Source organism: Perna viridis, chromosome 8, assembly GCF_037379345.1.
Source record: "Perna viridis isolate PV_CMFRI_1.1 ecotype Kerala chromosome 8, ASM3737934v1, whole genome shotgun sequence".
NCBI lineage: Eukaryota > Metazoa > Mollusca > Bivalvia > Mytilida > Mytilidae > Perna > Perna viridis.
In genome coordinates this window covers 31,831,688-31,845,764 of record NC_142452.1, presented here as the reverse complement: position 1 = coordinate 31,845,764, position 14,077 = coordinate 31,831,688, and the positions used below count along the sequence as shown (strand labels likewise).

At 31.4% G+C, this 14,077-nt stretch overlaps 1 protein-coding gene across 1 annotated transcript; it reads left to right on the top strand.

Moving 5' to 3' along the window:
* The first annotated feature begins 5,522 nt into the window (after window positions 1-5,522).
* LOC148610246 (uncharacterized) lies at window positions 5,523-7,826 on the top strand. Its single transcript, XM_088541909.1, has 3 exons — window positions 5,523-5,605; window positions 6,430-6,606; window positions 7,393-7,826. Exons 2-3 carry the CDS (start codon window positions 6,450-6,452, stop codon window positions 7,599-7,601), a joined length of 366 nt encoding a protein of 121 aa, XP_088398035.1. The 5' UTR covers window positions 5,523-5,605; window positions 6,430-6,449; the 3' UTR covers window positions 7,602-7,826.
* The last annotated feature ends 6,251 nt before the right edge of the window (window positions 7,827-14,077 follow it).

The following is a 14,077-nucleotide window of genomic DNA, read 5'->3' as shown; positions in this document are numbered from 1 at the left end:
TTGCTCATAAAAAGTCAAGTCCGGGGTAGATATGAACATGAACATAAAATCGGAGTTCACATGTTAAATATATACATAGTCGTTACATTCTGAGACGTTTGTATAATATTGATTTGTTGTGACATGCATCATAAATTTGATCCTCTATCCTACATAATAACATCTACATGAACTGTCCCGTACTACCATACATCGTGTACTAATATAAGTTAAGATAACAGAACTTATAGAAGGGTCTGAAAAATTCCCAACGATGTTAGAACTGTCAAAAACAAAGCAAAGTTTGGTCGTTTCCTCCGCGGGACACGAACTCGTACCGCTGTGACATCTATGGCAACACCGCCTGCACAAAGTTCAGCGCCCTAAACCACTCGGCCAGCTATGCTATATATAAATATAGCTTTCACTGATCGGGTCATTCCTCCTCGTAGGATTAATCTAGGGCTGTAACTTTGTACATGATGTATACAAACACACACACACACATGCGTATACCTAGTATATATAAGTTTAATTAGGTGTTTTCTGCATTAGCTTTGCCCCGGAACTCAGGAGTAAATTAAGCTTTCAAGGCATTGTATAACATGAACGTGTTATTATCTCATGAAATTGAATGTATCGACTTCGATTGATGTCAATGGTTTTCCTAAAACTACCTGATTTTAAAAATAAAACTTGAAGTCGGCCTTTTTATTTTCCTTTTAAAATAAACTCTTGTAGTTTTTAAAAAGAAGTTTTTTTTTTTAGGTTTGCTTTAAAATAAGTCTCATGATTACATAAAGATTCATCTCACAGGGTCTGTCATGTTTAATATAGTCATTGACCGGGCTCAAATTAATTCATAAAAAATATTTTTAACTTCTATATTTATTCAGATCTAAAACTTTATCACAAACATGTTCACAGGATGGCGAATTTACTCCAAACTTTATCTTCCTCCGCGTATGACCTGAAACACAGAAAATAAGTTTAATCTATAGTGATTCAGAAATAACATTAAAATGTAAGGAAACAATATAACGATCTATTAAGTAAGAAGCAACAATTTGCATCATGTACACTAGTCTAAATGAATTAATTAATTATACAATAATTCAATCTGAATTTCATTTGTTAATCCATTTGGATTTATTCACAATACCTTTAAATACTTACAAATTCTATGTGAACACATCAAATGCTATTATTCAATATTTTTATATGCAAAATTGTCAGTAGTACTACATGATTTGACACTTATACCATTTTACTGAAAATCAAAAAAAAATATATTATCCATATAAATGTAAATAATATAATTATAACATCATGATATTTAAATTAATTGTTCAAAGTAATTCATTGACTACCACTAAAACTCTGTCTGAGCTGAAGGCATTAATTGCCACATAAACAAAGGGGAACAATTTGTAAACAAACACAAAATATATTGATCTTTACGGAAGGTTTTAAAACGACCAAATCTAGTAGTAACACATTTCTATACAGATAAGAAGCCATAGATATTGTCACGAAAGTGAAATTATACGAATATATTCAATGTTGTTCTGAAATTTCTTTTCCGACAAAATTTGTCGTTGGAACTCTCCGTTACTCCCCATTAGAACCAAAATTTCAACTGTTGATTCCGGTAACATACTTCATTGTATAGCTACAAAAAATATATAGTCAAAAATCTGTAGGCAAATATAAATTTCATTCTCAAAACCAGCCTGGTATATGTACGGAGTTAAGAGAAATCACACTTTTACCTCGCAATTCTACACCTACTTGGTGGATCTGCCATCTTTGTATCCTGGTTTGCATACCCCAGATGAATCAATCATTAATCACTATTATTTAAGCATAGTAAAATATCATTACAGATCAAGCATGAAAAAGAATATAGAAGATTACGACTAAAATTGCAATACAATCACCAGTTTCCCAAAGTTCGTCTGTCAATCGGTCGAAGTCAAATAGTAAAACATATTTCACATTCATACAAGTCAAATGATATTTTTTTACACAATACATAAAATATTCATATAAAACAACATTGCAGACTATTGTACACACTCAACATTTTTCAAGATCTAATGAATTTAATTTTAGGTACCACCTTTCAAAGGTCAGCAAAAATCACCATTTCACTATAATACTACAACGTATTAGAGACTGAAACCTATTATCAATAAGTTTTTAAAAAAACAAAACAACAAAAAATGTGAATGTTTTTAAAAGTAGTGCAAAACAGATACAATTAATGCCATATATATTGGATTTTATATATATAGCATTTGATTGTTATTTGTGATTGTCATTTTTAACGGTAAGTATTTTTTAATAATTTCAATATATTTAATATTTAATATTCCGGCACTGTATGCATACAACCAGGATTTGCATTTGCTGAGTAAGTCAGAGGGCTTGCTACCAGAAAGGGTGGGAAGGCACATTTTATGCATCCTTTTGATAAATGTACATGTTTGCTTGATTTGATTATCTCGTTATTGTAATCATTTGGCTCTGATTCAATTTTTTTCCCATGGAACTTCTTTAAAGCCAAGTATTGATAATCTGGCCCGGGAATTTCTATTTTTATATGAATAGTTTTTTTTTCGTTGATTGTATCAGCTAGGTTCGCGAATGATCGATACTTTTGTGTAATTGAGCAGACTCGGAGTGCTTAAATACAAGGCCGTTTGTAAAAGAAACAATTTAAATAGTAAAAAGCATTATATCAAATAATGTACTTTAATTGCGTATTGGATTATTGAACTTGTTCTATTTCTCTCCCTATAAGCTTAGGATAATAATTGGAATACTGTGACATATGAACCGTCGAATGATTTTGCCTTTCTCTAGCTATTTAAAGCATATCAAAGTGTTTTGCCATTTTTAAATGGTAATCTGCTTATATATGGTTAAATTTATGTTGAATCAGTATATATATATGTAGCTAAAATATAACACGGGATTTATCTGAAAGTTAAATTTATTCACATTTTCTGGACTTGTTTCTGAACTCCAGGTTAGTCAATTCCTACTTTTATCAACAAATGCAAAATACCCCTAAATTGTTTCACTTTTATTTACATGAATGTCATGCTTTTATTATGAAAATTCGGAAAACTCCGGTAAAGGATCCCTGAAAAAAAACCAACAAAAAACAACAGGATATCGTGTAGATTTTTTTAATGGCATCCAGGATGATCTTATTGTTTGTTTTGTTTGTTAATTGCCTGTAAAATTTTCGATGAAATGAGTAAACTGATAATAACCTGGACCACCCCCTTTTTTAAAATATTTTGATCCGTCCCTGGTATTAACAACGTCAATATAGAAGGGAAATAAAAATTGAACCCATGGTAATCAGACAATCCGTTTTATGACTAGATTTAGATATCATATGTACATATGTGTTTTCGTCGGAAATTTCCTTGGAATTACATTACTAGATGCAGAGCAGATAAAGAAAGAATATGGAGGAAAAGGACTTGTTGTGGAAACAATTAACAACGATTACTTAGAAGCAATGACAGTAATCAGGCAAGATATATAATTTATCATAAATAATAGAAAACTAAATGATCTCGTGGTGGGCATTTTTATTTTAAAACAAAACATCGATGTGCTACCGTATGTGAGTTTACGTTTTAATTTTTTTAAATGGGTGTACAAATATTTATTTTTAGCATTGTCCAATTGGCCTTTTAGTTTGACACATGTTTGTGCATTGTAGGTATGATAGTTTATTGTACCTTTTTAGACACAACCATTGAGTGATTAATCTATTAGTATCATGTCGAGCCACTTATTGTGTTTGTACAACAGTTATTACTTGTATCAAGTTCTAACAGTTGTGTACAACAGTGTAATTTCAAGAAAGATAATGTCTACAGTGGAGTAGTGGTGTACACAACTATGTAGGTGATTTCACTTTTGAATTTCTTTTTTGTATTGCATTTTGGCGTCAGGAAAAGTAGAATCAACAATAGTTAATCCTGTTGCGTACGGAAAATCAGTACATATTTCTGTTACAAAGCGATTCTAGAGTTGTGGAGATAATAAATAGAAAAACAACTTTTGGCATCTAAAAGCTTTCTAAGCGAATTTCGAGACGTGAATTTTATCACTAAAATAGCAATTGGCGTGGTTACAACTGATGAGACCTGACCACTGTAGATATACATTTCTGGTCCTTAGCTTATCTGACAGTTAAAAGTTTATCTTATCTTAAATTTCATATCACACAAATACAAAACCATTTTATATTGACTAATACAAAAATTCCTACTGAGCAAATGATGTGTGTGTGTGTGTGTGTGATAAATATATAATATATCATATTGTAACGTATTATTGTCCTTTCATACACAGAAAACCAAACGTTCATCTCCCACATGGATCAACTTAATCGAAAACGTTTAGTCTTATCAGAACTAATTTTATGTACAATCTAGGTAGTTATTTTATATAAATAATGCAACTACCAAATTACAAACTAAGACTTTAAATGTTGTTCTTCTTTAAAGAAAAAGTGAATTTTGGAGGGGGGATTTGACGAATCACCTTTTAACTACTCGTGTATATGACACTGTTTCTTTACTTCTAATGGTACAAATATTTTTCAAAACAATAAGAAGTAGTTCTAAACATGTCTTCGTTCATTCATTTAGGAAGTTGTCACATAGAATTTACTCAATTCAATGGTTCTGTTGGTTTTCAAAAATTATTTTAATCTAAGGATTTGCTTGAATTAACTAGCGATTACACGATATTTACCATACCCATATCTCTCTGGATTGGGTAGTTTTATGCACCGTAAGTCTTTAAATATTGCAACAACAATAATAATAATGACGTCTACTATATATATATACTTTTATGGTCTCATAAGGCCGTTTAACGTCCCTTGCCTTTTCAAGCTGTCGGTTTTTCTTTCCGTTGATTTTTACTGGTATGTTTATTAATTTTCTAAATTTAGGACTTCCTTTATATTTATTTATTTTACTGCTGGGGAGAGAATACTCTTTGAAACGTGTACAGCATTCAAAAATTGCAATATTTATGTGACTGATATTCGAAATAAGAAACTAATGTATTGACTGTTCAGATTAAGCATCAAACTCGCAAAAATGTTTTAACAATGATTTAAATTTAAACATATTTTAAGATAAACAAAATGGAGAAAAGGCAGATACAATCAATGAACTAAAATAATCTTACCCTACCGGTGCACCTGGTCCATGTCCCAGTTTTTAGTGGAGTCCGAGTTGCTCGTTTGCTTCTGTTACTTTGTATGTATGATTTTAGTTACTTCATGTTATTTGTTGTATATATCAGTTTCCTATTTATGGTCTTTGTCCCTTAATTACATTCTTTTGATTACTGCTATAACCTTGGTTCCATTGATTATTCTAAAATAATCTTACCTTTCCCACATAACAATCAATTTATTGTTTATTGAAAACATATTTTCTTACATCAAAAATTTTTGTATTCGTGAAAGTGCTGAGTATGCATGTATTCATTACAGACAATGATCTACTTCTAATTTCTGCTGACATCACAGACCCTAATGACAAAAATACAATAGAAATGGCATATAATGATTAACATGGTGGGTACCATAATTTATCCAACACATTAACAATCAGCAAATTTTAAATGAAACTAGCTAGATCAAACAAATATTTCTTTTTTTTTTCACAATTTCAGAAATCATAAAGTCGGAATACACATCATTTAGAGACAAAAATGTTTAAATGTTCTTGTTTATTTGCTTGTATGTTTTTGTTTTTGTTTTTGTTTATTTGTTTTGTTTATTTATTTTGGTTTTTTGTTGTTTTTTTCTGTTTTTGCTTTGTTTTGTTATATGTTTTGTTTGTTTTTGTTTGTTTTGTTTGTTTATTTGTTTTTCTGTTTTTGTTTTTTTTTTCCTTTTTACCTCACTAAAGAGATAGACTAATAGTCCCCGTCAATACGCCTTAATGAAAGTAACTTCAAATCACTTAATGTCCCTTTAACTATATCAGTAGATACTATAGAATTGATGTCCAATCTTCTGAAATTTATTTCCATTAACAGTTTTAATAACTCCTTTGGCAATGAACGTAGAATGGTTTCGTTAAAATAAAGAATAAGTGTGTGGTACAAGGGTGTATGATTCAACTGTATGTCTACATTAAGGAGGTAGACCTATGGTAAGGGATAAAACTCTAGCAAATCACTGGAACGTTGCATTCAGCATTTTACATCAATCACATTTAAGCATCACAGTGACTTAGACTGATTGTATTCTGTTTAAAATGAAAGCTTGATAGGCTTTGGTTAAATTGAATATCACACAAACATATCACTGATTTCAAGAATTTTGCCCCTAACCCTAGGTCTACCTCCTTGATTTTTCTAAAATATTTTTTTATTTCCCCGACGTTTTGACAGGATATTGTAAGGCATTCAACATGAATACTCTAAACCGGCTAATCACAGAATACGATGCTGTTATAGACCCTACCATGTTTGAGTTCCGAGTGAAGTTTATAAAAAAAGAATCTGAGAAAGAAAACAGTTATGTTGACACTTACTTAGAAGCTAAAAAACCATCTGTTTGTCGAACAGGTAAGCATTTAGTACCCATTGTCATTTATGTATACAACACAAAACGGTTGACAAGGATTAGACAAATTATTGAGAAGCTGTCTTTGTAAGAATCATGCAAAATCTGAAAAATGTGATACACGCCAAAAAAAGGCTACATATTTTTATTTTTGTAATTAAGTTGTTTTATGGGTCTATACTATGAAATGTGTAATTATTCATTCAAGTCTGCCCGCTCTTAGGAGATAATCAACATTGAAAATCCAATAGATTCTATTGTATTTGAGTGTCATTTACAGAGTTATCTCCCTTAATTTTGAAATCGACAGTGCATTCTATATAATGTTTGTCTCCTAAGAACACGGGGTATATGAAAAATTGGAAGTTTATTTCTGTTTACTTTGGCAATTCAAAACAAAATATCAAAAAATAAAAATATGTAGGTTTTTAACCCATGAATCACATGTTGCATGATTCTTAGATGGAGTGCAACTTAAAAACCGATGTAAAGCTATCAGAAATATAACTAAATATAGATCAAAGTCAGCGATAATGGTTAATCTTAATTGCAGTAATACGATTCGTGCAGGTCAGTGTACAACTGCTATAATATTGCAAAATATTATTATTGTAGATGAAAAAAGCAAACTTTTAAATCATTTTCGCCCAAAGAAGTTCACTTTGATGATGTTGCATAGTCTTGTCTTACGCGAAAATGTTAATTTAGCAACATTGTACAACAATAGATTTTGTACATTGTACATTGTACATTCAAATCAATAAATTAAACCATATCATTATTTTTAGAAAAACTGGCCCTGACTTTAAGTATAGAAAATGGTGAAAAAATCTATCTTCATGAGGACGGAGGGATCAGTTCAAAATTTACCATGGACCAACTGAAATACCTACTTAACCATTCTGACCTGAATATAGACAATATATGGAAAAATAGACATGTTGCTGTAGTCGCGGCCACATCTACATGTGCCCTTTTGAAGTACCAGTCCACATAAAATTCAGACAGTGCCTATGGTAAATTGATTCATTGTGTAGAAAAACCCAACCAAACAAACGATGGTTTTTCATTCTACATATGCTTTAATTCACAAAGCGTTTCTGATCTTCACCTTTGATGATGCAGAGCCTTGTCTTACATGAAAATGTTAATTTAGCAAAATTGTACAATAATGGATTTTGTACATTGTACATTTAAATTAATAAATGAAATTATATCACAAGTCTTAGAAAAACTAGCCCTGACTTTATGTATAGAAAATGGTGAAAAAAAAACTGTCTTCATGAGGACGGAGGGATCAGTTCAAAATTTACCATGGACTGAAATACCTACTTTACCATTCCGCTCTGAATATAGACAGTATATCGAAAAATAGACATGTTGCTGTAGTCGCGGCCAAATCTATCTAGATTTATTTTTATTAGTGTCGTTTTTTATTTATAGAACTCCACGTGCTCTTTTTAAGTACTAGTCCACATAAAACTCAGACACTACCTATTGTTAAGTGATTCATGGTCAAGAAAAACGATACTTTTTCAATCTACATATGCTTTATATTCATAAAACGATTATCATTTCTGCATTCAGATCTGCACTTTTAAGAAAAAAATACGTTTATCTTTTCATTTAAGAAAACCATACATTTATCCACTAAAAACAACTAAACGAAGCCAAATCGAGAACTCTTTCAAAGTGCCAATTTCATCGACAATCTATATATTTTTTTATCTCAAAAGCGCAACACCCAAATGAATAACTAAGAACGGTGATGTTATCTACAGCGGTTTTCTGAACAAGGAATAAAAGTGAATTTGGAAGGTTTTTGACGTGCATGAATCCCATCATGTTTGGTTTTTATTAAGACTGGTACTTTAAAATGTGTCTTCCTTACGGAAATCTTACTCAGGCAGGAAAACGTTTAATCATTGTCTCCATCTCCAAATCGGTGATACTATTTTTTTTTCTATAACCGTCTTCTGTAATTTTGTTTTGTTACCTGAGCCTGTATTAATTAATTTCGTAAATTGATTAAATTAATAATATATATTAACAATATATTCTGACGAATAACTATTCTTAATGAATCGATTTATAACCGAGCTAAGTGGAAGGAATTCAAAAGCTTTTTGTCACATAAAATTTCATAAATATAAAATCTTTAAAGGCTTTGAGACGCAACCACACATTTTTATTGATATATGAGCAGCTAGATAATTAATAGGCGTGGCTTGTGTCAGTGTACATTACCTCCTACCGTAATTATTAATCGTCTCAACATGCTCTATAATCAATTAATACTGTATTGATTATGTATTAAAACTCTCTTATGTAATAGCTATTGATTGATTGACGGGGTTTAACACCCGAGCAACAATATTTAAGCTTTATTCAGGCAGTGAACATGAAAGTGATGATAAAATGAACATGAAATGATGATGAAATGAAAAATGGGATGGAACACACGTATAATGGGGTCAACAAATTTTGATTGCCACTGGATATTGGGAGAGTGGGGTAGGGTCGGGCAATTTATCCTCTTGTAGTTGAGCCCTATGGTTCCTACTGCGAGAGAGTACCACAGAAGGGTTCTTTAACGTGAGAAGAACGTGGCATTTTTCCCAACACGGTGCACCACTATGGTTTGCGGTCAGGTTTTCCGTATTATGGCCTGACGACCCCAGCATGGAACATCTCAGAGTTACCCCATTCCACCACCTAGGGCACACAACCCAGTTGCTCTGTGGTCAGGCCAGGATTCTGAGCACTATTAAGTTGCCTTTTACGACAAGCATAGTGCTGCTGCGGGCCAATTCGTTTGACACCCAGACACGCACGGGGCTACAAAAGCTATTTACTAGTCACTATTATATCTAGGTATTTAGCAGACTTTGATAAGATACTGATTGTGGTCATATTTCTAAGTGCGGGGAAACCAGCGGTAGAGGTTAAAACGAAATACACAATCAGACAACCAGGAGTTAAATGGTCTATTGAATACAATAAACTGAAAAGGCTCAAATACATACTACAATGCGGTATCCACAAAATGTCATTATCGGTAGTCCGAATTTCATACAATATTATGGTTTAAGTTCAAAAATACATATGGTTTTCCATACAAAATCAACGGAAAAATTCCAATTGAAAGTCGGGCAAGTACAATACGGCGTCCGTACCTTAGCTATCGGATTTCCGAACTGTCCCTTAAAACAATTTGTAAACAAAACTCTCTTTTGACAGATATGTAACCATGGCAATTTAAAGGATTATGAAATAAAGTGAATTACATATATGTTCAGATATCAACGAACATGTATGCGAAAAGGAGATTAACTGCTCTCAAAAGTTCAAAATAATACTAATTGATACAAGGGGATATTTTGTAAGAATTATTTAACCATTTTTATATACATAAATTGGAATGTGTTAAAATAATATCTACTAGTACAAACAAAATACAAGCCGCTGAAAAAGTTAATTTTGTCCTTTAAATATTGTGTGACATTTCTTTCGCAGACATGTTGTAGTGGCAGAGTGATCAGAAAAGGGCAATTACTTGTCGTAGTTAGTACATACGTGTCTTTAATATGCATCAAGATAAAAAAATTACGGTGGGTTACAAATTTCCATATGAAGTGACCAATTGACAGCTTATACTGCTTGAAAAATGACTTAAACGTCCAAAAATACAAGAAGAAAAATTATCAAATTTCTCTATAATAATGTTGCAAATCATCAATATGTATTAAATATAGAGTAATAACAAAATTACGAAACTGATCAAGTTTATGGAGTAGACAAAAGGAATAATCCGAGTAACAAATGGTAATTTGGGCAGAAACCGGAAATTTGAAAAACCATCGCAATGGTCTAGACTTGGTACAGGCATTTCAAAATGAAAGGCGGTAATCACTGCGCAATGTTTGAATGATATCACTTTAATATGTTTTGAGTTAGAGATAACAAAATAAGTGACAAAAATGGCCACTTTCACAAAGCTATAATTGAAAGAAAAAAATATTTTATTTCTCCATTATATGGGTTGCACATCTTCAAGATGTGTATAGTTTGAATTTTTATATCGCTTAAATTATGTTTGAGCTACATTTTACAAACAGTAGGATCTCTAAGTCTGACGGACATACGGACGGACGTACTCTAGCGGCTATTAGACCTGCTTTCACCGCTGGTGACGCGGGCAGAAATATTTTGTTCCCATATATGTTGTATACTCATTAAATGTAAATCAACAAATAATTGTTAAGAAAGATTTTACTTTGTGAATAGTCGAATTATTTTGGACATTAATAATTTTTAAAGGAATAAGCATGTACCATTTAATTTCTTAATTTCAAATATTTTATTGACTTAAAGTAAATCAAAGGGTTTGGATAACAGGCTATCCCTATATACATCCTCTCCCGAAGCATGTACAATTTGTCAATAGATAAGATCTGGTGGCGTAGTTTTTTTGTTAATTGTTTTTTAATTGGTTAGACATTTATTCGGCCTGTACACATGTTTGCAAAAGTTTAAAAGAAATAATGTGCATGTAACACAATGAATTTAAAAAAAAAAGAAAACAATTTTTTTTTAATGGAAACAATTCTCATGGAACAAACACAATTATACTCCTTATCTCTCTTTGAACAGATCAAGATTATTTTACGTAAATCATATTTGAACATAATGCGACAGTGTTGACTTTGACTAAGGAAATATTGTGTCAGAAGTACATTGTATTTCATTTATCTTGTAAAAGAATAACCAAGGGAACCAAGATTATAGAAGTAATCAAAATAATGTAATCCAGACACAAAGACCAGATATGGAAAACAGACATACACAACAAAGAACATAAAGTAACTAAAATCATACATACAAAGTAAGAAAAGAATGAATGAGCAACTCGGACTCTGCTTAAAACTGGGAGCAAGGACCAATTGCACCGAAAACCCTTGAAAAACAAATATTTAAAACCAAAATGAAGAAAGTTAAATCTTGGAAATACAATTACTTAAATCATCGCATAATAATAAAAAATTCTTACAAGAGCATTTGGCTTCAAATAATTGTGGACAGCTCTTCACGTTCATTCGAGAGACCGAAATAGAACAAGAAAAGGTTAACAATATCTAACCAAAGCCTGCCTTACAGTGAATTGTAAATTGAAATTGACATCAGCTACACTATTCTTAATCAACTTCTTTCAGAAATTTCAATAGATATTCAATGTTCAATATCAACTTTTTACTGACACTTAAAGACACGTATACATTCAGGAACTGTACCATATACTATGTACTTGATATTGTTTTTCGAACATTTTTATTACGCCATGGAATATGACGGTCATCAATATATTTTTAGGTCCCCAGTTTGTGCTGTTCAAATGCTGGTTTTAAGATGAAGCACAATTGTGCATCTTTGATTGGCGTCAGTTTTACTTCTTATATAAACGATTTGATATATATTATCGAAAAAGGCACACCAATATTTCAATTTATATGAAATGAATTGATTGCGTAATTCTAATTTTAGGTTGTCAATACTATTCTATTATGGTGGTAAAAAAGCTTCAGTTTAACTTATATATTCCTTTGACAGTGAAAATGATTAAAATTACCTTGATCACCTTCAAGAGGGTACTTGTATAATTTAAATTTCATATTTTCTTGACGTATTTCATTGTATCTATTCTTCTGTTGAACAAGTAATCTAAAATAATTTTAACATAACTTTTGTTACCCTTTCAATGTTTTGTCCTCTATCTACTCTCTCTTTATGGGAATTTGCTATATCATGTAAATGTCTTTAACTAAACCGGGGTTGAGTGTACTGTACTGTTATGGTATCAGCTAATGCAGATTTAAAAAAAAAATTGGTGTATTTTTGAACGTTTTTTTTTTTTTTTTTTTCGGAAACACGTGAAAGGAAGATCAAACGCATTACATACTAACGTCGGTCCTTTCAACAATCAAGCTTTCAATTGAAACAGAATGAAGTCTATCCAAGTTACGTTGATGCTTACATGAGATTGTAGTAAAATGCTGAATACAAGTGTTCCAATGATTTTATAAGAGTTGCGTTCCTTACCCTAGGTCTACCTCCTTAATACCGTACTTCTGATCTTGGGCAATTAAACGCAGTGGATAGGAATAAGAGCAAACATATAATCGTTTAAGACTTTTAGTAAAAGAAATTTCCATTTGGACCTATTTTTAATTGTTGTATCCACTACAAGTTTACCCTATAAAAGATGTTGGATATGAATGGAGGAAGGGATGATGTGGATGGCCAATGTGGTATTTATATGGAAAATGTAAAGTTTATCCCGTAAAACAGTTGTTGAATATGAATGGAGGAAGGGTGTGGATGGGCAATGGGGTATATATGGGAAAAGGAAGTTTTCCCCGTGAAAGAGCTGATGAATATGAATGGAGGATATTTAAAAGTTTCAGCAGCAAAGTTTCCTAAAATATCTTCTTTTTAAATGTAAGTTAAAGTTCTGGAGAATCTACAATTTACTTGACGTAAAAGGGATGCGTGATTTGATTGTATTGAGGTAAGTCTAAATTAATGATTATCGAGCAAATGTTTCAATGTGAATGGTTTGTACTCAAATTGCGACAGTAATACAACAGATTGACGTCCGCAAATACAAAACAGTTATCTCTTAATTTCAAAACAACAAAGATGCGTGAACATAGTATTTTTTTTTAAATCTAAAGGACAATTTGATAAAAAAAAATCGTAACATAGTTCTGTTTATATTATTTGTTATTTCATCAGCCCAGTAGTCATATGATATATCAAAATATATTTACCGATAATTGCAAAAACAAATCTCCAAAAATATTGTGGCATTATTCATAATGTAGCTACTTTGACAAACTTCAGAAGGCTAACATGTCTCTATGCTGGATTTGGCTTTCTTCTTTTTAGGTACTTTTAGTTTTGAAGAGTATTTTTAAATAATTTATATTTGGATCTTGAATTTTTATTTTCCTAACTATTTTATTTTCATGCTGCTGAAAAAATGTTACGCAATAAATGCAACATAAAGTTACTCAAATCTGTCGCCAAAGTTACATTGATTAGGACCCTGAATTGTAATGCTTTGAGATTGACATTCATGTTAAATACGATTTGTTAATTTTGCATCGAAAATAGGAGCTGAGCAAAGCTATTCCAATCCATAAAGATCTTTTTTATCAAAACTTTCAACAACTTTTTTGCTTATTCATTGGTGGTTTTATTTGTAACATGTTGAGACAGCAATTCAATATTATTTTATTATTAAAAGGTACATGCAACATGCAACAGATATTATCCTTATATAGAACATATGATTCCGAGAGCAAAACGAATGGAATATCAACAGGATTGAACAATCATTAGATAAGGAATCTGCTTTGTAGATAGAATGAGGAAAATGTATAATACAAAGGGTGTCTTTTTCGATACCTAATT

Excerpts from the sequence above, each read along its gene's own strand:
- LOC148610246 (XM_088541909.1), top strand. The coding sequence starts at position 6,450 with ATGAATACTCTAAACCGGCTAATCACAGAATACGATGCTGTTATAGAC. Across the intron at positions 6,607-7,392 it reads ACCATCTGTTTGTCGAACAG|AAAAACTGGCCCTGACTTTA; the intron begins GTAAGCATTTAG and ends CATTATTTTTAG.